This window comes from Propithecus coquereli, unplaced genomic scaffold (assembly GCF_000956105.1).
Source record: "Propithecus coquereli isolate 6110/MARCELLA unplaced genomic scaffold, Pcoq_1.0 Scaffold28, whole genome shotgun sequence".
NCBI classification, from domain to species: domain Eukaryota; kingdom Metazoa; phylum Chordata; class Mammalia; order Primates; family Indriidae; genus Propithecus; species Propithecus coquereli.
In genome coordinates, this window is record NW_012148396.1 from 7,256,006 (window position 1) to 7,282,422 (window position 26,417).

General features: G+C 46.1%; 1 protein-coding gene across 2 annotated transcripts in view; it reads right to left on the bottom strand.

Annotated features, from left to right (window-relative positions):
- Positions 1 to 26,417, bottom strand: part of FAM135B (family with sequence similarity 135, member B) — a 190,859-nt gene that overhangs the window by 30,399 nt on the left and 134,043 nt on the right. For both annotated transcript variants that reach the window (XM_012647995.1, XM_012647994.1), the window contains 4 exons: positions 15,038 to 15,191; positions 12,924 to 12,973; positions 2,607 to 2,762; positions 1,767 to 1,840 (listed from right to left, as the gene is read on the bottom strand). In XM_012647995.1, coding sequence (XP_012503449.1) covers positions 1,767 to 1,840; positions 2,607 to 2,762; positions 12,924 to 12,973; positions 15,038 to 15,191 — 434 coding nt within the window. The remainder of the gene's footprint in view (positions 1 to 1,766; positions 1,841 to 2,606; positions 2,763 to 12,923; positions 12,974 to 15,037; positions 15,192 to 26,417) is intronic.

Genomic DNA, 26,417 nt, shown 5'->3' on the forward strand with positions numbered 1-26,417 from the left:
GAAATTGAGCATCCTGGGAGCATTTATACAGAAATAAGCAAACGGTACAAAGCAGATCTTTTTGTTTTGTTTTTGCTCTTCTGAGAGCTGGTTGTTAAGCATGTATGAGGACACTGGCCATACCCCTTTTCTCCTCATTTTCTATGTCCTTACCTTGCTTTATTTTTCTATACTTGTGACTACCTGAAATGGTATAATGTATGTCTTGCCTGTTTCTTCCCTAGAATGAGTGACCTATGAAGATAGCATCTTTACTTCCTTCCCTGATGTATTTCCACTGCTTATGTGCACAATAAACACCCCATCAATCACCACGTGACATTTTCTGAGCAGAGCCCGTGGCTTGTGCTATGTGTTGTATGTGCATGGACATTCTCAGTTGGTCCCAACAATTATTATCTTGCCCATTGTATGGATATGAAAACTAAGGCTGGACGAGAGTAAGGAAAAATACATAAACAAGGACAGAAAAATAACTCTTTCAAGGACCAACTGCCAATAAATGGAGGAGCAGGGGCTCGGCCTCAGGTTGTCTGAAGACTGGCTGCATTATCTGAACTTTGTGGGTAGCATGGCAACAAGGGTCTTCCAGGAGAGCAGCTGCCTTTGTGTCCATCACCTCCACATGAGCTCACATCCCTCAAAAACACAACCATAGCTCAACAATCTAAGGTTTACCTACTGTCGTGGCAACTTTGGGAATCAGGTTTCCTGCAGTAATTCCGATTTGCCATATTTCGCTCAGTGGCCCTCAAAGTCATGTTTATATTTGTAGGTTAACTCTTCTGATTTTAGTTCTAGAAAATATATTCTGCCAGTTCCAGCTGGGGACTGAAATGAATGAATGAATGTACAAATGAGTAAGTGAATGACTTCAGAAATTTCTAGACAAGCTATTTCAACTTGCAGCTGTATTTTCCTCAGTGCCCCTTTTACCTTCAGAATCCATGAGGCAAACTGTACATGTCATTCTAATTTCCACACAGAATGAGGAGTGGGGAGAAAATAAGATTACAAAGACAAAGGTGAAAGGACCTCCAGGTCTGCCTTGAGTGATGAATGAATCTCAGGTATTTGTCCTTTTTGAGTGACCGTGGCATCTCAAACATTATTCCAACGGCATTTAGTTTCTGAAGCAAAATTATCATTTGGAAGCAAAAAGAAAGCATTGGGCTTGTGCAGCAAAGGGCAAAACACTTTGGAGGAATCTCTGCTTCTGCTCACCAGGGATTCTATGAGAGAGGACGACCTCATCTACCATCAACCCTCGGACTTTTTTGAGGATTTCTGAATTTTTTTTCTGGAAGAAGGCAAACTTAGAAATTCATCAACCCTCCTAATTAGGTAGTTCAGACTTAATTCTTATGCTAAAAGCATTTCATAGCTACCACAGTCTCAGGCGAATTCTGTGTTTTTTTCTGACATAGTTTGTGGCCACACCACCTGCTTCTAATTCATTTTGCAAAGAGGACTCAGTGCAGATGTCATCAGGGACCTAGGAAGTCTTGATTCTGCCTGCAGAACCATAATGACATTCAACAACAGAAAACTTTGGCTGGTGACCTTCTCTGCTACCTGCCAGCTCCCACCTCTGAGTCAGAATTTGTCTGACTCTTTTACCTGCAGAGGAAACGCGGATGGAATCTGCAGGGGCGAGGAGACGTCTCTCCTCCACGTTCTGAGATGAAGTAAAGAGTGACTTTGAACAAAAATGTCTTGAGTGGCTGCTTTTAAGAAATGAAGTGCACATGCAATGGGCTACTTACAGATTTTCCTGAAAAGTCAGAACTGCAAGTTTTTGGTGCTCCATATAAAAGAAAGCCTCAGAGAACCGTCGAACCTAAGGAATAAAACAATGTAAACGGTTTAATTCTTTGGGTGGGTATTACTTCCATTTTTTCTTTTTTTTAATTGAGGCTCAAGGAAAGAAGTGCCATGTACCAATAGGAGGAAATCTGTGCCCACAACCTGCAGTCGCTGCTCTCTCTCATTCATAGCTCTTGGGCCACACTCAGTTTCTGGACACAGTTTAATGCATGTTTATGAATCTGCTCTTGCATTCCTTTCTACTATTTTTTTTTTTTATATTTAGATCTTATTTCTTCCACTAGAATATAAGACAGGGACCACGAATAAATGCAGAAACAGAATTCCCAAAGCCAGTCATGTAAGTGTCTTGCCAAGTGCTTTGTGGACTCTGATCCTCAGATATTGGGTCCTCTTGTTCCAAATGAGAAAACCAACATGTTTTACTATGCGTTAGTACCTACCCACGCGCACCCAAACTGGGGGCCAGGAAATACATTAAGAGCAATGTCTTAAATTTGAAAACATTTTTTTCTAAATGCTTTTCAAAGTACTTATAATATTACTTGTGATAGGCTCTGCTATACTCTGAGATAGCGACAGCAGGTGTCTATAAATGATAGAGCAAAGGTCTGAGAGGCCAAACAAGTTTATAATGTCACTTGTGCTGTCACAGTGCAGGCGAGACAAGCCCTTAGATCTACAGGCCAATCCCGGATTCTGGAACTAACTCTCATAAAGCCTCCTGAAAAGAAACCAAATGCACGTGATCAGAGAATTGATACCATTTGACAACTTACCCTCAGGGTGTGATGTTCCTGGGTGAGATAAGTGGTCACATGGGAATGCAGAGTCACAGTGTCCAGGAATTGGGTCCACAGAGCCATCAGGTGGGCAGCCAGCCAGGCGAGGTCCTTACTTATCTGCTCTGCTATCTTCTCTGGACTGTTCAACATCTGGAAAGGCACAAGAGATGGTGGTCAAGGCCCCCCACTGCATTCAGGGACTGCAGTCTTCTTCCTGAAGTCTTTATTGACTTCTCTGTTTTCAGTAAATCTCCCTCCTTTCTCTGTACATCTGTGGTGTCATATTACACCCCATGGCCTACAGGATCATGTCATCATAGCACTTTTGATCTGGGAGCTAAAACATCAATGTAAATAATAAATTATTTAGCTAGTTCCTCACTGTCTATAGAAAAATATCCAAAGCCCTTATGCTGGCATGCAAGAGCACCCACAATCTAGCCCCAGTCTGTTTCCTCCATTTTGTTTTTACCTTCACATGTTCTAAGTGCAACTTATTCTTAGATTTCCATAAATATCTTGAACCTTTGATCTTTTCTCTCTCCCTTTGTTTACACCGGCTACGCCTCTTCAACTTCTCTCTCCAACCTTTCTTTCTTCACGACGTTTCACCATTGCCAACCAGCTAGAAACCTACCACTCACATCCTCCCCAAAACTCTCAAGGTACTGAAGATTTTTAGACTGGGCTCAATTCTCTGTCTCCCATCAAATTCTGAACTTGGTACTTTACAATCATTATAGCAATCTCCTATTTGGCAGGAGGAACACTAGGCATTTTATATACGCTACCCATTTGATCGCTACAATCACCCTTGGTAGAGCTGTTGTAGCCATGCTATTATAGAACAGTAAAAGGAGAGTTAGTTAAGTAGAATGCCCAAGATCACACAGAGGAAGGATTCTAAAGAACGATGTGATCACAAAGCTACATCACCATACCACCCTCACATAGCAGGTATTTAAAAACTTCACTTGAGAGGAGGTAGCATCTTTATAACCTCTCAGCACCTGAGTAGCAAGGTGGTTTGCACACGGAGGATGCTTAATGGCTTTGGCCCACCACCACCTTCCCCTGATCCCTTCACATTTCTTAAGGAGGATTCCAGGTTGCCTTAACTAAAACTTAAAGGAGCAGAACTCAAAAGAGCCTTTAGACAGAAACATTACAGATAGTGCAATTTAGATCTAGAAGAGCCATCCTGTTGGGGAGTAACTTGAATTCTGGAGTGGTGGGATGAGAGGTCAGCTCTCCGAGGAGAGGCAAGGAGCCAGTTGCCATGGCCTGACACTGAGCTCTAGGCATCATCATTTATTCAGCAAGAATTTAATGAGCATCTTCCACGTCCCAGGCACGTGTTTACACTAAAAGAGGACACAGAGATGAACAAGAGGGGTCTCTGTCTTTAGGGAGCCTCCTTCAGTGGTGGAGACAAGAATGTGGGTTAACAATCTAAGTGGCGTGGCGATCTTTCCCATGCATGTGGACCGGGGAACACAGCCATAGCTGTTTCTAACTCCATCTCTTTTCTCTCATTGCCCTGTGACTCAGTTTCCTCATCTGTTAAATGAGTATCCAAAGCAAATAACTGTTTTTGGATGTGATAACATACAGGGAGATCTAAGTCCAATGCCTAGCTTAAAGCACTGGCAGTTCCTTTTGCTATTCTTAGACTGAAGACTGGTGCTAGATGAAGGCAGATCAGTTAAAGTGAGGCATCTAAGAGTAAGGAAAAGAGGGGAGGAGGAATCTGGCACACAGTAAGGCTCGCTAAATATTAGGTGTTGATGTTTTACAATTAATGAGCAGCTTCCAAATAGAGGGCATCATTCAACCATGGCAGCTCTGCGCTGGCCCCATGCACGCCCAGCCCTTGCTACACTGGCCTGCTTACAGTGGCCTGCACTGACCTGCTACTTCCACTCATAGGCCCTAGGCCAGGCTCCCCCCTGTCCCTGGAGTGCCTTCTACACTCACCTTCTCATTTCCTTTCCTCTTCTCTTCACCACTTTGGACTTGTCTATCCCTTACCAGGTAACCATTTGAGGAGCCAATTCTGCGTCTCCTTGTTTCTCATGACTCTTTTGCAACTTCTACCATGTTCCAAGTATGAGACTAACCTCCCTGTCCCTGATGCCTACCCGAACTGCACAGGCCTCCCCCCAAGCACCTCCAACCATGCTGCTTGTTTTATTTCCTACATCCTTCCTCGCCTGCATGTGGAGCTTTGGCCTTCTCAGCATTCTCAGTAACTCACGTGATGGCTGACCGATAGCATGGGTCAGTAACTATTAAATAAACAGGTGACTTGGCATCATGGGGAGGTGCCCAGGCTGCCCCTCCTGGGCTTCCTGTTCCCTCGCCCCCATGCTCCCCCTCCGCCACAGTGGTTCCGGAAAACAGCACGCATCTGATCTCAGCCACCAGAAGGAAAAAGAGGGCAGTAAAAAAAAAAAAAAACACAAAAAACTATTCATTAAATGTGTCTTTGGAAGAACTATTTTTCCCTCAGTTGATTATAGAAATGGCTTCAGATAAGGTTACAGAAGCTTCTAATTAAGCCACAAGAGGTCTCCTCTACTCTTGCAGATGCCCGGGCCTGTGCAATTATGGATGACAGGTACGGAAGGGTTTCTTCAGGAGACCAAGGAGAGGCCCCTGACACTAACACACAGCAACCGTGGTCCGTGCTGTCATAGGTGAGACTCCCTGAGCAGAAGGCTCAGCTATGGCCCCCTGCCATTCCCTCACACCCTGTCATCTGGACCAGACACATGTTCACACGTGCTTTGCTCGCTTCCTCATTTCCGTGCCCAGTTCACTGAGTGCCTGTTCTGCAGTAGGGGTTGTGCTGAACTTTGAGGAGCCAAGTATAAATACAAACGGTACTGCAAGACCTATTTAGCTAGATAATTATAATATATCTACATTGTGCAGTGAGAGAGATATATACTAAGTACTGTAGAAGGGTCAGGGAAGGCTTCTTGGAGGAGGTGATGTCAGCACTGTGTCTTCAAGGTGAACAGGCACTAAGTCAGGAGAAGCCTGCCTGACACCTGCCATATGTTCCCTGAACGGATCGTGCTCTCCCACAGTGGTCCTCAATCCTGGCTACACGTCAGAATCACCAGGAGGCCATCATTCCACGGGTGTCTGGGCCCATCTCAAAATGCCCAAGGGTGTGGCCCAGGAATTAATACTTTTTAAATATTTCCCAGATGATCGTAGTGTGGGGCCTGGGCTGCAAACCCCTGCTTGATCACGACACCACCTTGGTGCACATTCTCACCTTCGTCTGGGATCCCTCCCACATACCACACACGCATGCATACACACACACACACACACACACACACACACACACACACACCTCTGCAGCATCCACTCGTGTTTCAGATCTCAGCCCACAATGCCACTCACCTACGTGCCCTCTCTTGGATATACAAGAGGGTGTCTAAGAATAGCATCGACAATTGAGAGTTACAGGGCACTTTATAGAGGTTGAATTACTTATTCCTTATACCAATCCCATCGGTAGGTACTATTATTATCAACCTGTTATATGGATGGGGCAACTGGAAGGTTAAGCAATATGTCCAAGATTATACCAAGAGTGAGTACTGGAGACACTGTCTGGACTCAGGAAGACCTGCTCCAGAGCCGGCCCAGTCACCATGCTGTGTGGCCTCTCAGGCTCCCACTGCACCCCGTGTAGACCTGTGGGCGGCGGCCATCCCACTGCACGTTCCCAGGAGCATGCTCATGTGTCTGCTCAGCCCACGTGAGCATAGATCTGCAGAAGCCAGGAGCGACTGCCTGCAAACAGCTGCACTTATCAAACTCTGCACACGCACAGGATATAACATACCTGCAGGCTTCTGGCTTGGAACTCACTTAATACCTTCTTCATTAACCATTTTTTCCCTCAAACGTTCAAGGGCTCTTATCATAGCAGTGCACAGCAACAGTTCTACTAGCTCATCCACTTACAGGACCAAGGGTGACGTGGAGGAAAGAAAATCCAAGTCATTCAGAGAGACTTTTATCAACGAAAATGAAACCCAAAGTCTTAAGTATAATGTGATAATTACTCTGGGGTACTATTCTCTACCTTGTGCTGTTTGGAGACACATTTTGCATTTTTGCTTCAGCAAATATTTATGGAACACCTAGTATGTTTTGGTAATGGGCTGCAAATATACATGGAACTCGGTCCCTTCCATGGAAGAGTTGATGGCTTAGTGGAGGGGGAGAAAAGCAATGCGAATCACTAAACTTCACTGAGCAATGACTGGGACAGAGCACTGCACCGGGAGACACAGGAGGCCACAGGGAGCTCTCAGATCCCAGGACCTCAGATGCTTCCCTGTGACATGAGAACTTGGCTTGGGCCGTGCAGGCTGACGGAGACTGTGTGAGGAATAAAAACAAGGTGAGATGGGACAGTCTGGCACAGGCCATTGCATGCAGAAGGCACTGGGGTGAGGGCCTCAGTTTTGCCCCCTGAGGGGCTGAAACACAGGATGTTCATGAGGGAAGACTGGGGCACCTCAGGGACAGGTGAGAGGAGCATCACATGCCCACGGCTTTGGCTTCCAGCCTGAGCAGTCAGGCCCTCATCCTGCGGGTGACCAGGATAGTGAGAGCCGTCATTGTGTGGGTTCCCATGCTTACTGCAGTGTACTCTGTAGGGGATGCTGTGGGAAGCAAAGGATGAGTCAGACAAGGTCCCTGCCACACAGGGGCTCGCAGTTATCAAAAAGGCCTATAAAGACCAATCCTGTGATGTGCGAGGTCTTGCTGGGCCCGTGAGCCTCCACATTCTAGGGGAGGGGCCTTATGAAGGCAGCTGGGCATTGCTGCCAAGGCCCCTGGAACCTCGGTAGAGATGCTTTGGAATGTAGCCAGGAGCCCCACGGCTTGGGAATGTCATACGCTGAGCAGAGTCAAACTCTGTGCCCAGCTTCACGGTGTGGCAGAGGAGGCAGCAGCTAGTGGCTGCTGGACGTCAACATAAAGAGTGACCCCCTAGTGCAGTTGCAGAGTTCAGACACTAAGTATTCGCGCTGCGGTACAAGGAGTACCAGCTACACCACCATCTCCTGGGGACTTTTTGGAAATGCAGAATCCACTGTGCCACCCCAGGCCAAAAGAAGCAGAATCCGCATTTTAACAAGACCCCCAGGTAATTCATGTGCATATTCAAGTTTGAGAAATTCTAAAATTGAGGAGAGAAATGGTTGCTTCTCAAACCAGCTACCTCTAGCTGAGTTCAGTGCTCCCTGGCTGTCCTGGGAGGGCTCCAGATGATCCGATCTCTGAGTCATCCTCTAGAGTTAGTCCTGGAAAGTCAGAGCCAGGGACCCACTGCAGAGAAGGGAGTGATCACAGTGACCACAGCGCACGGGCAGTCTCTAAAGCTTCAGTCTCCAAGCCCCCACTTGGAAGCAGGGCTAATACAACCTATTTCACAACCTTTGATAAATGCTCTGGAAGCCTGCGTCCCAAGCCCAATCTCTCACCTGAACTACCGTGGGGACCAGACAGTACCATGGTGAGCATGGAAGGCCTCACCACATGTCTGTTGTCCACGTACTGTGAAGTGGACGCGTATGTGAGCGCCTCCCTCCCTGTGCTCCCAGGGCTGCTGCGAGGATGGGGAGCGGGCAGGGAGTGAGCCTTGCCCGCACCAGGGCCTGGTACTGTCATTGCTGCAACTGGGCTTAACCATAACCACCACCTCCTGCCTCAAGACTCAGCCACCCGCTTTCCCTCTGAGAAATCCTGGGTCCTGTCACAGAGCTTTTACAACCCTGGGGCAGTGATTAGAGCCTCTTTTGTTATTCCTAAATCCTTTTCAGCCATAGGCTAATTGAGTCTATGCTAATGTGGTGTCTCTTGCCAGGCCCCTAGACAGTTTTAGGGTGGAGGCTGTTTGCCACAAAGCCCAATCAGTGATTAGAGAGTTGGGAATTTCTGCCCTACCCTGACCTCTGGAGAAGGGACAGCTGCTGGGGACAGAGCCTATCACCAAGGCCAGTGATTTAACCAATCTTGCCTGATACAATGGGACTGCCAATAAAACCTTAAATGCCAGGTCTGGGAGAGCTGCTGGGTCTGAGAAGGCATCACGTGCCAGGGGGCTGTGCACCCCCACTCCGCGGGACAGAAGCCCCTGTGCGGGACCCTTCCAGACCTCACCGCATGCACCCACTGTCTGGCTGTTTGTCTGTCTTCTTTGTAATATCCTTTATAATACATCGGTAATAGTGTTTAATAAGAAAAGTGCTTTCGGAGTTCTGTGAGCCACTTAATCAAACAATTAAACTCAACGAGGGGGTCAGGGGAATCCCCGCTTTATAGCTGATTGGTAGGAAGAGCTGGAGGCCCAGGACTGGCAAGTGGCTTCTAAAGTGGGGATGGTCTCCAAGAACTGCACCTTTGCCTTGTGGGACCTGATGCCGACCCAGAGAGATAATGTCAGGATTGGGTGGGATTGTAGGATATGCAGCTGGTGTCAGAGGGGGCAAGGTTGTTGGGGTGAGGAAAACCCCCATGAACTTGTCATCAAAGTATTCTGTGGGTAAAGGTAGATCTCAGTAGTTTCTTTGACCACACAGCGCCTTCTTCTTCAAGGCTCTCTGTGACCCGGGGGATTTGTCCCAGCTCCCTGGTGCATGGCACGAAGGCCCTTCACTGTTAGCCTGGGCTCCCCCCGGAGACACAGTCCCCCCAAACTCCCTTCCCAAAGCCTGTCCACTGTGCCACAAGCACAGCCCGGTGCCCTCTTGCCTCCATCACCTGCTCTTGTGCAAACAGGGAGAGTTTGTTATTCCCTCCAATGCAGTCTCCTCTCTAGAGTCCACTAGAGTCTTCCTCCTCCCAGGTGGAATTAGCCACACATCTAGCTGGGGTCCCACAGTCACATACAGCATGTGTGTCCATGTCTGAAACCCTCGCCAGGCCCATGGAATAGCGTAACTGATGACAAACACGGTAGCAGTAGCAGGGGTGGTGGTAATATGGCACCCCAGGCTCTGCCGTTAGCACCCTGTGCATGGGACTCCACTTCATCCTAGTAACAGCCACTTTCCCACACGGAAGTGACCTGCCCAGTGTTGGACTGCCAGGTGGCAGATTCGGAGCTGCGTCCCACAGTCTGGGGAGAACTCAACTCTCTCAGCTGTTTTCTGGGTGAAACATGGCACAGGACAATAGCATGCACAGAGCTACTGAATGAGGAAATGAACACACGAGTCCACACTCATTTTACAGATGAGCCAACAGCCTTAGGGAGTCGGCATTAACTGCTCCAGCATCAATCACTTCCTCACTTCTGGTATCGTTCTTGCAATTCATTGCTTCATCCACTCATCCCAGCCTTTATTAAGAGCTTACTAGGTGCCAGGAGCCCTTCCAATCAGTGGAGGCTGGAGAGTGAGAGATCACCTCCCCAGGCTATGCACTCCACAAGGGAAGGGTCCCCACTGAGCACCTCAGGCCTAGCCCAGGGCCTGGTGAGCAGTGGGGACTCAGGAAATGTTTGCTGAAATTAATCAAAACTCTCCTGGGTCCATAGCCTAATGGCAGTAGTTCCCAGGGACAAAAAGAACACGGCCATTTAACCTCATTCACTGCCCAGAGCACTTGGAGCAACAGAACCCACTTTATGACAAAGGACACGACAAGTCAGAGCCCTGTGATCATTGCACCCCAGGATGGTCAGTGCTTTCTGCACTGTGCCGGGTCTCACAGACCCCACCTCTGTTCTGTGCTACGGATGCTGCTTCCTGGGGTGGCATTATGGTGGGGCACGAGGGCCCCTGTTCTGTCAGTGCTGTGATTCTGGTCAAATGGTGTGTCCTTTGTGAGTCCAGCCCAGTTTATTCATCCACTGAAAGCAATATGATTACTTATTGTATAGAATCGTTCTATTGATTAAATGAGGAAATTCATGCAATTTATACAAAATAGCAGCCAGGCAACCAGCGAGTGTGCCATGCTCACTGATTAAGAGAAAAAGACATCATAATAACCAAATGATTTTTATCCCCATTTTACAGATACGAAAATCAAGGCTTATGAATATTAAGCAACTTGCTTCAAGTCACACAGTTAGTAGGTAGGGAATTTATAACCAGGCTCCGATGCACATAATCCTTACACTATACCCCAGTTTCCCACTACCCAACATCACCTGATGAATAAGGAAAAAACAGGCTCCAGCCCTGCCTGCCCTCGGCCCTGTGGGCCTAGAGCTGTAGCTTGGACTCTGGAGGCAGAAGGCCTGCTGGGCATGAGCACAGACTCTCCACCACTTACCCTGCGACCCTGGTCAAGTGCTTTGGTGAAGGCGACATCTCAGCGGGTGACAGGGAGTTAAAGGAAATGTTACCAACAAGCACTTAGAACCCTGCCTGGCTGGGGATCCCTGCTTATTAAATGTAAGCTGGTGGTGCTGGTTCTACGGTGATCCTGGGCTTTGGACAAGAAGCTCCCAGAAACCTGAGCATAAGGGGCACAGGAAGCAATATGAGAACCTGCAGCTACACCCAACAGGAAGGCCAGTGGCTGTGTTGACAAACAGGTGCTAATCAGCTACCTCTTCTGTACCATCTTGTGAACTGGAAATTAGAAAGCTGACCTGGGAAGCTGACCATGTTCCTTTTTCCTGTTGTTGTTGATGTTGTCTTCAATTGCTAATCCTAAACTTCTGATAATTTATAGATTAAAGCAGTTTTTCCTTGGGATGCTGATGGGCTCCTCCTGCAGGCCCACTGCTCTGGCCAGGCCTTCGGGGAATGGAATTGGAGGCAGCCTGGCAAGTCCTGGGGGGAGAGGCCACCTCTGCAGAGCAGTTTCCGTGAGCCGAGCTCTCTGGTGGTGCCCTCGCAACAACATCAACACTAGACAAGGAACCCGAGGCCCTAAAGGCTGAGTTCATCACCCAGGGCCCTGCAGCTGCTGGGAGGAAGGGCTCAGAGCCCATTCAAACCTGGACCAGCGTGACTGGGAAGCCTCGGGGCCCTTCCCCGGGCAGCGGCTGCCTCGGGGCTCACTCAGGGGAAGGACAGAGAGCTGTAGCCATCCGCGGTCTTGTGGCCTCCTGCCTTCTTGGCCGTCCACTTGGTGCAGGTCCAACAGCACCAGGTGTAGAGCATGTAAGCTCCCAGCTGCCGGCAAGGAGGTCCTTATAGGCCTTACTGGCCCTTACACGCTCTCCAAACTGACTCCTGTGTTACTCTCCTGTAGTTATGATAAGCAGTGCTTGCCATGTGATTTCCCTGTTATCCTACAAGTAAGTCCCCCCCATCTTCCAGGCTCATGTCAAACGGTCCCTCCCTGCAGACCCTTCCCAGATCCCTGCTGCTCTCAGTGTCCCACACCCTCTCTGTCTCTGCATCATTGTGACATGAATTCCGCTAACTTTATAACTTCCACTGAATCAGAGATCCTTGAACTTGGCTGCACAAAATGCTCATCTGGAAGCTTTGAATGAAAACACCACTACTTGGCCAGATGTTCTGTTTCAGCCTGTCTGGGGGCCCGGGCCCAGGCCAAGGTGGACCTGCAAAGTTCCCAGGGTGATTCTAATGTGCACCCAGTGTTGAGAAACACTGGTTTAAAAGACAGGTGTCAGTTTGTGATGAGGCAGTTGTTTTGGGTTCTGCTTCTAGCATTGGTTAGCTGTGTCACTCACCCTAAGTTACCAGACTTCCTTCCAATCTTAATTTGTATTTCGTTAATACAGGGATAACAGCACTCACTCAGACCATCCAACACAACAGGATGTGAAAGGGTCCCAGAAATTGTAAATAATACCATGTATTTGTCAAATATTTATGGAGCACACATTCTTAATGCACACTTGATGAATTTTTCTGGCAAATGCATGCTGCTGTTTTTGCCATCATCATTTACTCTGGCCTCCCTGCCATGTCTGAGGCCACCTGAGCACATGTGCAAGGTCCTATCATGTCCAGGGAGAAGCCCATTGTCACTAGTCAACAAATATGGATGGATAATGGATGAATGATGGGCAAATACACAAGTGGAGTACAAGCTTCAAGGAGACACAGACCTGTTAACTCGTTTAGATTTTCCAAAACGTCTAGCACAGGCAATGCACACACTAATAGACACTTAATGACATAGGGTAACAGATCTAAGAATACTTCCTGAGTTTGAGATCTAGAGCGAGGTTACAAGTGGTGTCTTTTCACCTCTGGTTTCCATAGCAAGCGAGCAACTATGTTTGCCTCGCACAACTACTGCTGTTCATTCAGACCCCAGGGCCAGTTCTCCAATTACCTGTAGCTCTGAGCACAGCTGAGAAAGTGTTTCTTCAACAGCAAGGGCCTCTAGGAAGAAAAAAAAAATGCCATATAATTAATGTACATACATGGAAATGCAGCGGTTGCTAATTAAATGAAAAAAGCATATGTTTCAAATTGCCATTAAAGTCACAGAGACGAACACAACTGCCAAGGACTCTCCTTACATATATTCTAACTTCCTAAAGGGATCACACTTATAAGGAGACTAAGCCTGATTGGAGCCACGGGCTGAGCATGAGATAAAGGCCAATATTGTCTCATGGATACGTTTATGGGAAACAGTATATCCCCACATTCATATAATACTTTGTGTGGTCCACAGAGATTCCACACTTATTGCTGTTTTGCAGGTACACGCACACACATGTAAACACACAGATATACATCTGTGCAGCATATATGAGACATGGATTTGCATTTCCATCTTATAGATGAAAAAGTGGAAGCCCCGAGACATGGAGGGCAGGACTCAGCTCCCTTCCCAGCTTCCCTGGCTCTTGGCCTCTGGCCATTTGGATGTAAAAGTCATAATTGTGACTGTTTGGACTCTTCTCTAGTTCCATGATGCCATGGTCAGTAATTTGAACATGGCCGTGGTATGGGTTTTAGTTATGGTATTATTTCCCAGGTGAGTGGAAACAACCCCTTAGCAACATAGGATGCTAGCTGATGACCTAAATACCGTGCATCTCTCCACCCGACCGTTGTCCTCATGTCTGTGAACCCCAGGAGACATAACGGACTGTTGTTGTGTGGATCAGAGCTGTGTTCCCTGGTGTCTAGCACAATGCCTGGGTCATAAAATGTGCTCAGTAAAATATGATGCATGAGTGATAAACTCGGTTCCTCTGGATTAAAAAAAATGTTATGTCAGGAACCCAACTGCTACTGAACAATCTCCATCTTCCCTTTGAGCTATATAAACTAGTTCTGATTCTGTGCTTATGTTTATTGTATACATAAGATTTGAACCTGAAAAAAATAGAGTAATTGCCTGATTCAAAGAGTAGCACCTAAACACAGGACTTGGTGTTAGAGCTGATAAAGTCGATGGTAAGACAGCTATAGAAGTCAATTCAGCAACTCTGCCCCTCACCTACTCCATCACGCCACATCCCAGGGAGAGTGTGTGAGGCATCTGAGGGGCACCTTGCTTCCCCCAAGCCTAGACAGGAAGCAAAGCATGCAAACAAGTCATGTGATGGTTTCAATGCAGTAACGGGCAATGTATAGGCCATATACATAGCCAAATCTTAGCAGTGAAGTCTGGGGGTCCAGGCAGAGAAATGAAGGTACCCAGAATCAGATTCTGATGTTGAAATTGTTGTTAACCATGAAGACCAGGCTGAGGACATGGCCTCTGTTCTGGAGGCAAAGGGCTCTTCTTAGAGAACTTTGACCAGAACCATGATACCTCACCTGCTGTGATTGAGCACGACATGATATGAAGGATCCTGCCCCGGGGAATCGGCACGGGATCCCTGGGCTCCTGTCCTGGTTCTGCCACACATTGCTGTGTGACTCTAAACAGTCATTTGACCTCTCTGAACTTCACTTCTACCAGTTGAGAGGGATCCCGGCCCTATGATCTATATGACATCTAATCTTTGGGGGAAAATCCATGTGCAAAAATGAATTAGGCCTCAGGTAACCTAGCCAAATATGATGAGTAATAAGAGGTTTCCATAATCATCCATTTTATACATATGTAAATATATATGAATATATATAGTTCTTTATGAGGATCGTTTTACACTCTGGTAAGTTACAATTTCATAATTATAACCTAATTAAGAAAAGGCTATCTACTAGCATTTTCCCCTAGAAAGCGACTTCACATTATGTACCGGGAGTGCAGGTGTGTAATAGGTGTTCCATAAATGGCTGGTGGATGAATGCCTGAGTGAATGAACAAGTCTTTTCACACTGAACTCGCACTTCCAAGACTCCTGCTAGAATAACACAGAGCACAGACAAAACCTGTCTGAACTGCGATGTTGCTCCCATGACAGTTACAAAAGCGTGCCGGCTTTTGTCAGTCCCTAGCCAGAGGGGGCTCTGCAGTGCTGGGATGGGCTGTCCCCTTACCCAGCTCCATGTGCGGCAGCTCCGGGATGTCTCTCATAATCACCAGGAAGTAGAGGCGGAGTCCCCGGTAGGCGCGCAGGAGCAGCAGGCACAGGTCTCGGTGCCACTTGTGTGCATGCTGCATGCAGTTCTCCGAGGGGACGTAGAAGCTTCCCTGCAGGGATGCGACAGAAACGAAAGCTGAGGAATATCATGCCTGACTGAGGGCCGTACCCTCCACTCACCCTGCAGCAACATTCACAAAACGTTTGGAGGTTCACGGAAGGAGGCAGCCCTGGTCCTGAGAAAACTGAGAAGCAGTTACAGATTCCAAGAAAAGAGATCTGAGTTTGAATTTCTTCTTTATCCTTACATGTGGGAAAAACATTGGAATCTGCCTCACCTTTGTTGTATCACGTTCAAATTAAAATGGAAAAATAGCAACAATAATGATAATAATAATAGTGAATGATGAGGATGAGGGTACTGACCTTGAAGGTCGGGGGCAACTGAACGGACCCAACTTATAACCCTCTCCCCCATCACCGCAGGGTGCATGCTAAGAAGAGGCCACAGGACAATGGAGATGGGCCCTTCTCACAGGGAGATAAGGAATTTAGAAAGACCCTTGTGGCAGGTGGATGCCTTACTGTAGGTAGTGCTGAGAAACAGGAAAAAAAATGTCCCGTGGTAACACAGGAAGAGGTCATGAGGTTAAGTAATCGACCACGAAAGTGAGCCTCATAAGAGGCTCTGACTGTGAGTGTGTAGTGTCAGAATGCTCCACACATGATATTTTGTTTGTACAAATAGATGTAGAAAGGATTAAACTGGTAACATCACAAAGTAGCCTGTCCAACAAGGAAAAGACATTTAAGTCCACAGTTGCTTTGGAGATCCAGGCATGATGAAAAGAAAGAAGCAGAGCAGTTTTGACTTTCCGGAAGACTCCAGAGAGAGGGGCGTCTGGGAGGAACTTCAGGAGGGATCTGTTCTGAGAGCAGAGAAAGGGATCCCATGGGAGAGGGTCCTGGCACGGAAGGTGGGAGTTCCTGAGGAGTATGCTGGAAAACCCAGTGGACTTGCAACCTGTTTGTCCATCTACTGCTCACACGGCCGTGGTGGGAGGAAGCAACGGCTCTTCCTGTCCCTGTGGCCTGTGGCCTTGCCTGGCCTGCCTGGGGCAGGGAGATAGAGGAATTCCTCCCACTCATCTTATGTGAGTCGGTCTGCATCTCCAGTGATCGTGACAACCTCCTGCCTCATTTAATCTCCTTTCTTTTTGCTGACATCTAAGAAGCCTGAATTGGTCCAGTGGGGACAAAACAGGTCTGTTGGGGGTTAACACGCATCTGCACTTCACCCGAGCTCCCAGTGGTGTCATGTAGGTAGACAACGATGGGTGTAAGTATACTGATACTAACCACCTTAGGATGATTTGGTTATGTGTGATGCAAAGCACTACAATTTAGGAACCTCGATGGGAGTCTCAGGTCTGTGATCACCTAGCTCTGAGATCGTCTTAGGTGTGTAGTCCCTAGAAAGAGCCTATGAGATGGTCACTGCGGTGTGCTCTCAGGAGCAACATCTGTGGGCTAGTGGGGCAGGACACATGGAGGAGTGGCATTGCATTGTCATGCAGACACAAAAGAGACCTCAGCCCATGCCGTGGGTAGCCCTGGACTTGCAGAGCAGTTGGCCTCGGGCATGGGCCAGGTCTTTGCACCCAGGCATCGACCAGTATTGGAAGTGAGTGATTTTATGGGGAAGGTGAGACCTGGGGTGAGCAGCTCTCTCTAGACAGGACAATCTCTAGACTCGGCTGATTCTTGCCAGTCACCAATATCCCCAGCAGTGTCAAGAGCGAGTGGTTCAGGCCTCAAGGTGGGTCTGGGCATCCCACCACGGAGTCCACTGGGGAGACCCTCTGCAGCAACTTTACTCCCCAGGGCCTCACTTTTCTCAGCCCTGAAACCTAGCCTTGGAATATAAGGTTGCAAGGTCCCTTCTGCTTTGAATTTAAGAAAGACATTCAACAAGGTTTAGAATCAAAAGATTTCATAACCAGAAAATTCAGCCAACTATAACGTCTGTGTTCACCCAGCATTGAGGTGGATCCATTTATTCCCATTTCTCATCTTTCCTATTATATTAAGATGGAATGCAGACTAGCCAATACAGGTATAGAAAGACTGGCAGAGCTAGTGTACAGCAGGGAGTGTGTCAGTCTACTTAGGCCTGTGGGGCAGGAAGGAAACCACTGTATTTAGATAGAATATGGACATAGTAAAATAAATTAACAATCATGAAATCTCACTATCATCAAAGAAAACACAATTTAAAGTGTCCCTAGAGTCACTCCCTAGAGTCCAATAATTTCTTGTAGATCCTTCTAAAATACCGCCATGCACATATGTACTTATGTATGTGTATGTGCGCTTACTGTATGTGCGCACATCCTGAAAATGCACGCAGACATACTTGCAAGTCGGAGGATGCTCTGGGCATTTATCTGCTCTTCGTTTTCTTCACTTACCATGCCTTGGAGTTCTTTCTGATCACACCAAACAATAAATGACAAGAGCTCTTATTTCCATTTCATAGATCAAAGACTGTGGCTCGAAGAACTGAGTAACTTATATAAGGACTCTCTGTTTGCCGAAAGCAGACGTGATTCTCAGAATGCAGGAGCCGACACCAGGCAGTCCTATCTCAGTGTGCCACACCTGCCTCTGAAAATCGTGCCTGGCAGAGAGCAGATGCGTGACAAAGGCCCTCTTGCTTTGACAGAGGCATTAATTTAAGTCTCGCAGTATCTCCATTAGCTGTGACTAAGCAGGAATGTGAGCAGGAAGGGGATTAACATAGGCACTACATACGGTAGCTATGAGGCCCCAGTTAGCTTCAAGCAGCCCTGAGAACCCCACCTCTGCCCCTGCTACCTGCTCACACCTACCCACAGCTCCATCTTCTCATCACCATCGCCTCGTTTTCAAAGTGCTTCAGGGCCCCCCGAAGAGGGCAAGAAATATATGGAGTCTGTTATTAAGTTTGACTTTTAAAACTAGACCCCAAATATTGCATTTATTTTTCAAAAGAGATATAAAGAAAACCTTGGGGAACCTTCATAAGGCTGATTCAGTATGATCACTGAGATAATAAGAAGTCAAAATGCTAATCCAAAGAGAAATCCTGAAGTAGATACGGCTGGAGATTATTATAAACAAAACAAAATAATTAAAAACCTCCATTCTCCATAAATTACTCTACAGCACGACTTTTTGACAGTGAGCGATATACCACAGAAAATCCCATTAGCCAGCCCTAGGCCCGCGGAGCTTGCGCCGGGGTGGAAGAGCCGATGTACTTCCATTAGAACCGCATGAAGTGCGTTGAAAAGCTGTGCGGCAATCTCCCTGGCACAGAGCAAGAGCACTTCAGCAACCCTCTTTCAGCAGTCTGGAGCGAAAACCCTGATACTAAAGCAGGAATCAAGCAGGGCAGGCAGACCATCAGGCTGCACATGAACTCACACATGGAAGGTTCCTGGCCAGGGCTCACCCCACAGCAGGTGCATGACAAAAGACACGTGTCTCCCTTCCTGAGGCTGCAGTCAGTCCAGAGTAAATGGGAAAACATTTGAATAGTTAAAATGTACAATCTGGAACTTGGGCTACATGGCAAACAGCATTAGTGCTGAGACTCAAAGTCAAGTTTGAGTGCTTGCTTCCCCACTCACTATCAATGTCACCTTGGGCAGGGTTCCCCCCTCCCTGCACTGCAGGTACATCACCTGTCAAGAGGGGATAGTCCTGAAATTGGTGTCACAGGGTTACTGCTAAGGATTAAATGAGGCCATTCAGGTAAAACGCTGACATATGCAATGGCCCAGTGTCAAGTCCGTGCACACTAAAAGGAGCATCTGCTTACTCGGGACACCCTCACTGATGGCCTCGGTGAACATGTCTATGGATTGCATAGCTTAAGATTCAACAGTGATCCACACTTAGAGACCCGAAGATGAGTTAAAGTTCACTGGGAGTTCTGTAGGGGCCTGGTTTGGTTTTGAACACAGATTTTGGAGTCAAATAGGCCTGTACCTTGCTGATGGATCAATCCCTTACTAACAGCATGTCTGAGCTCATCCTTCTACATTGGAAGTGCCAGTTTCCTATCGTGGAAAGTCGGGATAACAATAAAGTTAAAATGCTTAGGAGAGTGCCTGGTTTGTAGTTAAGTACTTAATATGTTAGTTAAGAAGTTTCTTTTTATCTCATTTATTACTTAACAGAGCATATAAAGTCAGAATAGCTAAGCTTGTTATCAACTCTGACCTTTATGTAGATGCCTCTCAAATCTACATCACTAAATTTAATTCCTTCCCTGGGCTCCAGATCTCCGCATTCCAGGCTTCTGATCGGATAGCTTGCCTAGTTGTCACAAAGCCACGTTAAACAGAGCTCATCACTGTCCCCTCACCAGATCTGTCTCTTTCCTCTGGTCTTCCTTAATGGAACCCCCTTTGCCCAACACCCAGGAAAGCCAGGGAATTCCCCAAGGCTCCAGAATTCTTTCTTACCTCAAGAATTTGTTCTAAAGTTTAAAGGTACTACCTCTTGAATTCTCTGATCCCTGCCACAGTTTGAGTTGTCTACATTGCTCACTTAAATTATTAAAAACATCCAGCTCATGAGTCTCACTGCTCTGGTCTTAGCTTCTACCTATAGCACCAGTCTGTGCAAGTCAGATTATGTCACTATTCACTGTCTATAAGATAAAGTTCAAACCCCTTTGTGTGGCATTCAAGGCCTTTCCACCTTAAGCCCCGACCACATTTCCAGACTCAACTGTTTCCCTCCAGGCACTTTTCCTCTTGAGGTCCTGGCCCTTGCTGTCTGAAATGTCCTTTTCCTGGCCTTTCTGAATTAACCCGTAGTCACAACCAAGATGCAGGTCAAATGCCACCTCCTCTGTGAGATTCTCCAACCACCAGCTCTTCTGCGGTTCCTCATGCATGCTTTATTAGTCTAATTATTACTCTCTTTCTCTTTCCAACACTCCCTGAACAGTCTGAGGGTAGAAACAGTGTGTTATTTGTCTTTGAACCTGAAACACTGGCACATAGATATTCACTGAATACACAGAGAATGAGGGGGTGAAGAGGTGAGTTGTAGCCTCTGCTACAGGTCACTGTATCATCATGACAATATAGACTTGATGGACATAGTCCTAGCCTTTAGGTCCAACATACCCTCACGTCCCCCTACTTTAAAACTGTGGGACTTTCACATGATTTTTGGATTTGGATTAGGATTTCCTAGATTACCATGATAATCACTCTATAAGATATTTATGCCCTATATAAATATTCTTGTTTATACTTTATATGGAATATGCATGTAATCTAATTTTTACTTGGCATGTGATAAACACTGATAACTTTTCAAAATAATTAAAAAATACCCGTAAAAGCAAGAGATATATTTGTTAAGAGGTACCAATACATTTTTTGTGTTACAATTATGAGTGAACACATAAATGAAATTGGCTTTCAATATTCTAGAGGTTTATTTGAAAAAGACATGTGAGCTCTATCAGACGTCAAAATCTAGAATGCTATTAATAGTAGCACCATTCATTATGTGTCTGCTGTGTGCCTGGTACTATTTTTAGTCCCTGGATTCCTCCTCTTGGTAATTCAGTCAATTTTACATTATTGTTCCATTTTTACCATTAAGAAAACAATACTAATCATAAAAACATTAATAAATAGCTAACATTATTTGATTCTATTAAATGTCAGACATTAAGTGTTTTTCATGTGTAATCACTTAATTTTCCTGTCAACCCCATGAAATAAGTCTGTTTCACTGTACCCATTTTGTAGAGTGGGAAACTGAACCTCAGAGTGGTAAATCCCTTGTTTGCAGGTCTCATGACAAGCAGGCAGCGGATCAGGAATCCAGACCTGCGCTGGCACTGGAAGCCCACACACTTCCGATCTTGATGCTGTACTTCCTCTTTGAACTGAGCTTCAGGCAGTTTAAATAGTTTGCCTGTGTTCACACATCCAGGAAGCAGTCGAGTCGAGCTTCTAACTCAGGTCAGGGACCAGGTTTAAAAAGGAAACCAGCTTCATAAATCACAAAGAGAATCAAAGCCCCTGTGCTAGCTGCAGCTTCACTGCTAACTAGCTGTGATCTGGGGAAATCACTTTACCTTCTGGCCCTTCATCACCTTCTCCGCCAGCCACAAATTGATGAGGTTTCAGTTGGTGAGTCCTAAATGTTGTGTCCCAGTACTCCGGATCATGGTGACTAGCTATGAGTTGAACTACAAGTATTTTTTACCAACCCCCACCCCCCCAATTTAAAATATAAAAATCACAAATTATTTTTCATATTAATATTACTGGATTCAAAGTTACACCTGTTGCCCTCCACCCCTGACATCCCAGAGAGTTTACTTAACAGGAAAAAAAAGGAGCGAGAGCTGCCAGGCTGGGACTGCGGGGTAGTTGTGGGGGTAGGGGAGGATTTGCGGGTCCTGGGTCTGGGTCCTGTCCTGATGCAGGCATCCGCTCCATCCCACATGTGTACACCTGCTGCCCTCCACCTATAGGTAGCTTCAGCGTTGGAGGATCATACAAGTGACTGTCGAGTGATCACAGGGAGATCGGCACAGCTCTGGCCATGGAGACAGTAATCTTGGTTTTGTGTTCTCTCCCTCTGTGAGTTTGTGGTACCACTGTGCCCCTCCTGGAAATCAGGGAGAGATTACTACTCAGCTTCTACTCCCAGATACATTCATGTAGTTGGCAGTCACTCCATGCGGTTGACTGAAACGATACTTTAAAAAGAGGAGGATCTTGGGGAAGCTTGGGAGACATCTCCAGCTCTCAAAAGGCTACTGTGAAGAGCTTAACTGCATAAGGTCCCACTGAGTGCTGCCCGAGACAATGGGTGGGAGCTGGAGGAAGGCGCATGTCATGGGGGAGAACGTGAATTTCCACTCTTAAGGTGGCTTCAACATGGAGGGACATCCCTTGCCATGATAGTCCTGGCCTCTCTCTGCCCACTCACTGGCCAGATGGTGAGTTTTGGATAAGAGACAGGCTCTGCCTTGTCCTCCCTCAGAGGCATGAATCTCCATTGCCCTTAGCCCTGGGGTAGTCTGGTTGTGGGGTCCTGCAAGGGAGGCCTGTAGCTGTCTCACACTGCTGGGCCTGGGTAGGTAAGGAGTTAATTCTAGAGCTCACTCTCAGGTACTCACCCTCTACCTTTTCCAAAAATGTAAAAAAAATCTCCAATTCATTTTATCCAACTGGCTCGGCACTCATTTGGGGAAAAGAAGGTATTGTTTATCAGTGCCCCTTATACCCAACAGCAAATGTGCTCTATGCTGACAAGATCATTGATGTTATCACCGCTGCACTGTGGACAGACGGCCGCAGAAGTGCCGTGTCACCTGGGGTGCTCAGGAATGGGGGGCACGCAGGAAAGTTGGTCAGTGTTGGGGAGAGGGCTGGAATAGACCAGTGGGTGGGGGTCCCGCTTCAACATAGCTTTTCTGTTCATAGCAGTTTTATGTGCTGGGTTCTGCACAGGAATTTGTTTGGAAAAAAAAAAAAATCCTCACTTACAGAAAGAAAAAGTACGAAAATCACTGGGCAAAACTAACACTCATGAGGGTGCAGCTATTCTATCCTGATCCAGAAGGCAAGCACAAATTATTTGGCTGAAGATCAGACCTCAACCATCTTTGTTGCTCATTGTTTTCATTTCTGACTCCTAAATATTGTTTCCTTTTCTGTTTATAAGCCTGTTTTAAACAGCAACTTTTAAAAGATGCTTTTTGATCCAGCTTATTCCAAAATCATTTGATTTTTTAAACTTGTATGGAGCAAAGCAACAAGGTTCCATAAAAATATCAGCAGACTGGAAATTAGAGGTGAGACCTGGGATCGAGGGGTCAAATCTAAGCTTTGCTATCACCATGGACAGAGGCTGCGCTAGCACCTTGGACAGGGCCTCTGCTGCCCTCAGAGGGCAAGAGTGAAGGTAAAGGGTAATGGTTCTTTGCTATCCACAAAGCACAAAAAATACTAGTGTTCCTATGATTATTATTGGTAGTGGAAGATATGAATCCTTCCACAGCCGTCCTTAAGTGATGACATTTTCTTTACTGAATCAGTCAAGTCTTACAACACCAAGAGATTTCACCTATTTAGAACTTTACAGAAATAATAACTCACTAGTAATTAGACACATTGATATATTGGCTATGAATAATTCATAACCACCTTATGCATTACCCTAATACCAATGATGCATTTGTTTGAATGCATAAGTCGTTGCTATTAATCTGCTTGACTTTAGAGAACTATATTGTTATATTAGAAGTATTATGATTGGGTTTCTTTATATTTGTCAGCAAGGCAGTGGGGTCAGACCAGTTTCATTTATTATCATGACCCCAATTGCTTTTTATTTGATGTTTCCCTGTGTTCCCATCCCAAGCACTTGAGTTCCAGAGGTTCATCTGTAGGAGAAGGTACTCAAGTTGGAGGAACCAGGGACCCAAACACATAATTGCAGTGCTATATGACAAGCGAGTGTCATACTGGAAGAAACCTCAGGATGCTCTGAGTGTAGATGGGGCGCACACAACTATCTAGAGGGTGAGGGTAGGGAAGGGTTCCTGGAAGAGCAGTTGAATCTTCAAGGGTTAGGTAGGTACATAAAGGACAAAGGAAGGGCATGCCAAGCACAGAAACCATCATAAACAAAGGCACGGGGTGAGTAAAAGGACAAAGTGAAGGGAAATATAATCAGCTATGTGCTACTAAAGTAAATGAGTCCAGGAGATGAAACTAGACAGGCAGGCTGGAGTCAGGTCACAGAGGGCCAGGCATAGCATGTCAGTCAAGAATCAATTCCTAGGACCCCAGAGACACATCAGTAACGTGTGGAACATGTGAGGGTACCCTTCAAGGACAGGAGGGCAGGACAGAGTGGGCAGATGTCCAGAGTCTCCTCTGTGACTCTGGCTTCCTGCTGGTCACAGCTGCTGGTCCTTCGACCCCTTAAAAATGTTGGAATTATGATGAAAGTGTGCAAAAGTGGAATGGCCCCTGAGAAGTTACATGAATGGTCCCACAACTGCTAAGAGACAAGTCTAGAATTTCTAAACAGCACTCCCTGGCTCAAATCCCACATACTACTATTCTGAGTTCACCAGAATCAAAGCCCCTACATTGACTGGTGGCTTCTCAACTGAGGGCAAGGCAGTGAGAACAGAGATAATGCAAATGGTAGGAGTAAAGTGAAATGGCCCTCAGATAAATAGCATTAATTATGTGGTCTGTGAAGGGCCAAGAAGTCATTACGGCCATCCCCAAGAAGCTAGTCCCAAGACGATAAGCTCAGAGGTGTCTGCAGAGTAAGTGAGCTGTCAGTCTCAGCGCCTTGGGGCATCATGACCATTGCATCCGTTTCCACTTTGAAAGTGACCAAGTTTAACTATGGTACCTTAAAGATTCAAAATGTTATGCTTTTGTGATTTTACTTATGATGGTATTAAATTCCTTCAACAGATGCTGGGCTGGGCAGAGAGTCAGTATCTGTAATTACTCTCTTATTGTAGTTCTGAGGTCTCTTGTATGAATTTGGTCTTTGTCTCTCCCTTTGGTATTCTTGATGGGCCTTCCACATATGGTCCCTTCTACAGGAACCTGGAAAGTAGCCCAGAGCAGGTGAGCATTCAGAACGTGTCTATATTCTGATGCCAAGCACACATGCACTCTGGTGGCTCCAATAAACCTATCTGTCTGAGCCTCATGGTACTCAGATGTAGGTCCAATGTGGGGTGGGGGAGTAGGAGTGGCCTGTAGGTCTCCAAATTGGATGATCAGTATGGAGCATGGCTGTCACTTGAACGAGGTGTGCCTGACCCCAGAGCCCACACTCCTAAGCACAACCAACTCTGGTCTCTCTGCAGAAGATGCTCAGTGTAATGGCAGCTCCCTCTTGGCCCCAGCAGGAAACAGATCTGAGGGATTATTATTCTAAGGGATTACTAAGGCACATGGGAGATCGCTTCATAAACCTTGTCATATTAGAATGTTTAGCGCTATAGAAAACCAGCTCAAAGTATGTCTGGCTTTAATTCAAATAACTATAATAATCACAAAAACCAAAATAATAGTATTTGCATAGGAAATCATAGCTTATGTAGGGCTTTTAAATCGACTCTGTAAGGTATGTATCATTATTAGCCTCATTTTATAGATGCAGAGACATAGTGGGAGATCTCTCAGACAGTGTCAGGAATCAAGAGTTTCTTACAAAAAATATTTATCAAAATTAATAGACCAAAAATAGTCTGAACCCATTTTAAGTAAAATTTTATCATGCAGACAACCACATTGTATTCAAATATCATTGTACAGTTTTAGTAGTTGCATTTGTATAGGGTTAAAGATCAAGTTGTTAAACATACGGCTACTGATGTGATAGTATTTAACTTGCATTGCAACATTTCTTAACTGAGGCTAGGGCATTTGATGTATTTTTAATGCTGATCTGCATGTATTGACTGCTTATTACTTGCTAATAATACTCTGTCAAACACTGTGAGCACTGTCTACATGGCATACAGCCATGAATCTGTATGCAGCATATCTGCAATCATTTATTATCTTACTGTAAAATAGCAGTGATAGTAACAGTCACCTGAAAACAATGTGGTAAGGCGCAGCTAAGACAGATAACATGAGAAAGATGCTTAAAAGAGAGCTGGAAAGGATGAGCACCCGGCAGAGAATAAGGTGTTTGTAGAACGCAGGCAGAGAAGAAAGGAAGTGAGACCCAGATTGCAGGGGTTGGGGGGAGATGGCTCTCTCATGGAGTTCTAATGTATAAAGAGGGACAGTTTAGAGGTCTCTGCAGGTAGAGTGATGGTGCTGGCCATCAGCTGGCAAACCCCCCACCGCTGCCGACACGTCACTCCCCTTTCCCTGTGCTGAAGAGACTGAGGCACAGGAAGGAAGTAGGGGAGAACAGAACCCCGTTTCCCTGTACTCTCCCAAACGCAGCTTCTTCTCTGCTTTTCAGTATTGCAGACAGAGCCTGCAAGTGATATGTGGAGGCCATTTCACAACTGGATCTATTAACAACGACTCTGCAGACAGCAAATTCTTTAATTGAAGTAACCAAAGTCAATACATCATTCCAGTGTAGAAAATACTTAACAATCTACATATGAAAATGCTGAATCTATCTATTAAAACATTTATAGCTTTGGCGCTTTCATTTTCTAGTATTTTACTTCCATTTGTTCCTCATTAAAAGCAATTCCCCTGACTGTGTGCAATGTTCAGCAATTTTGTTAGCAGTTTGCA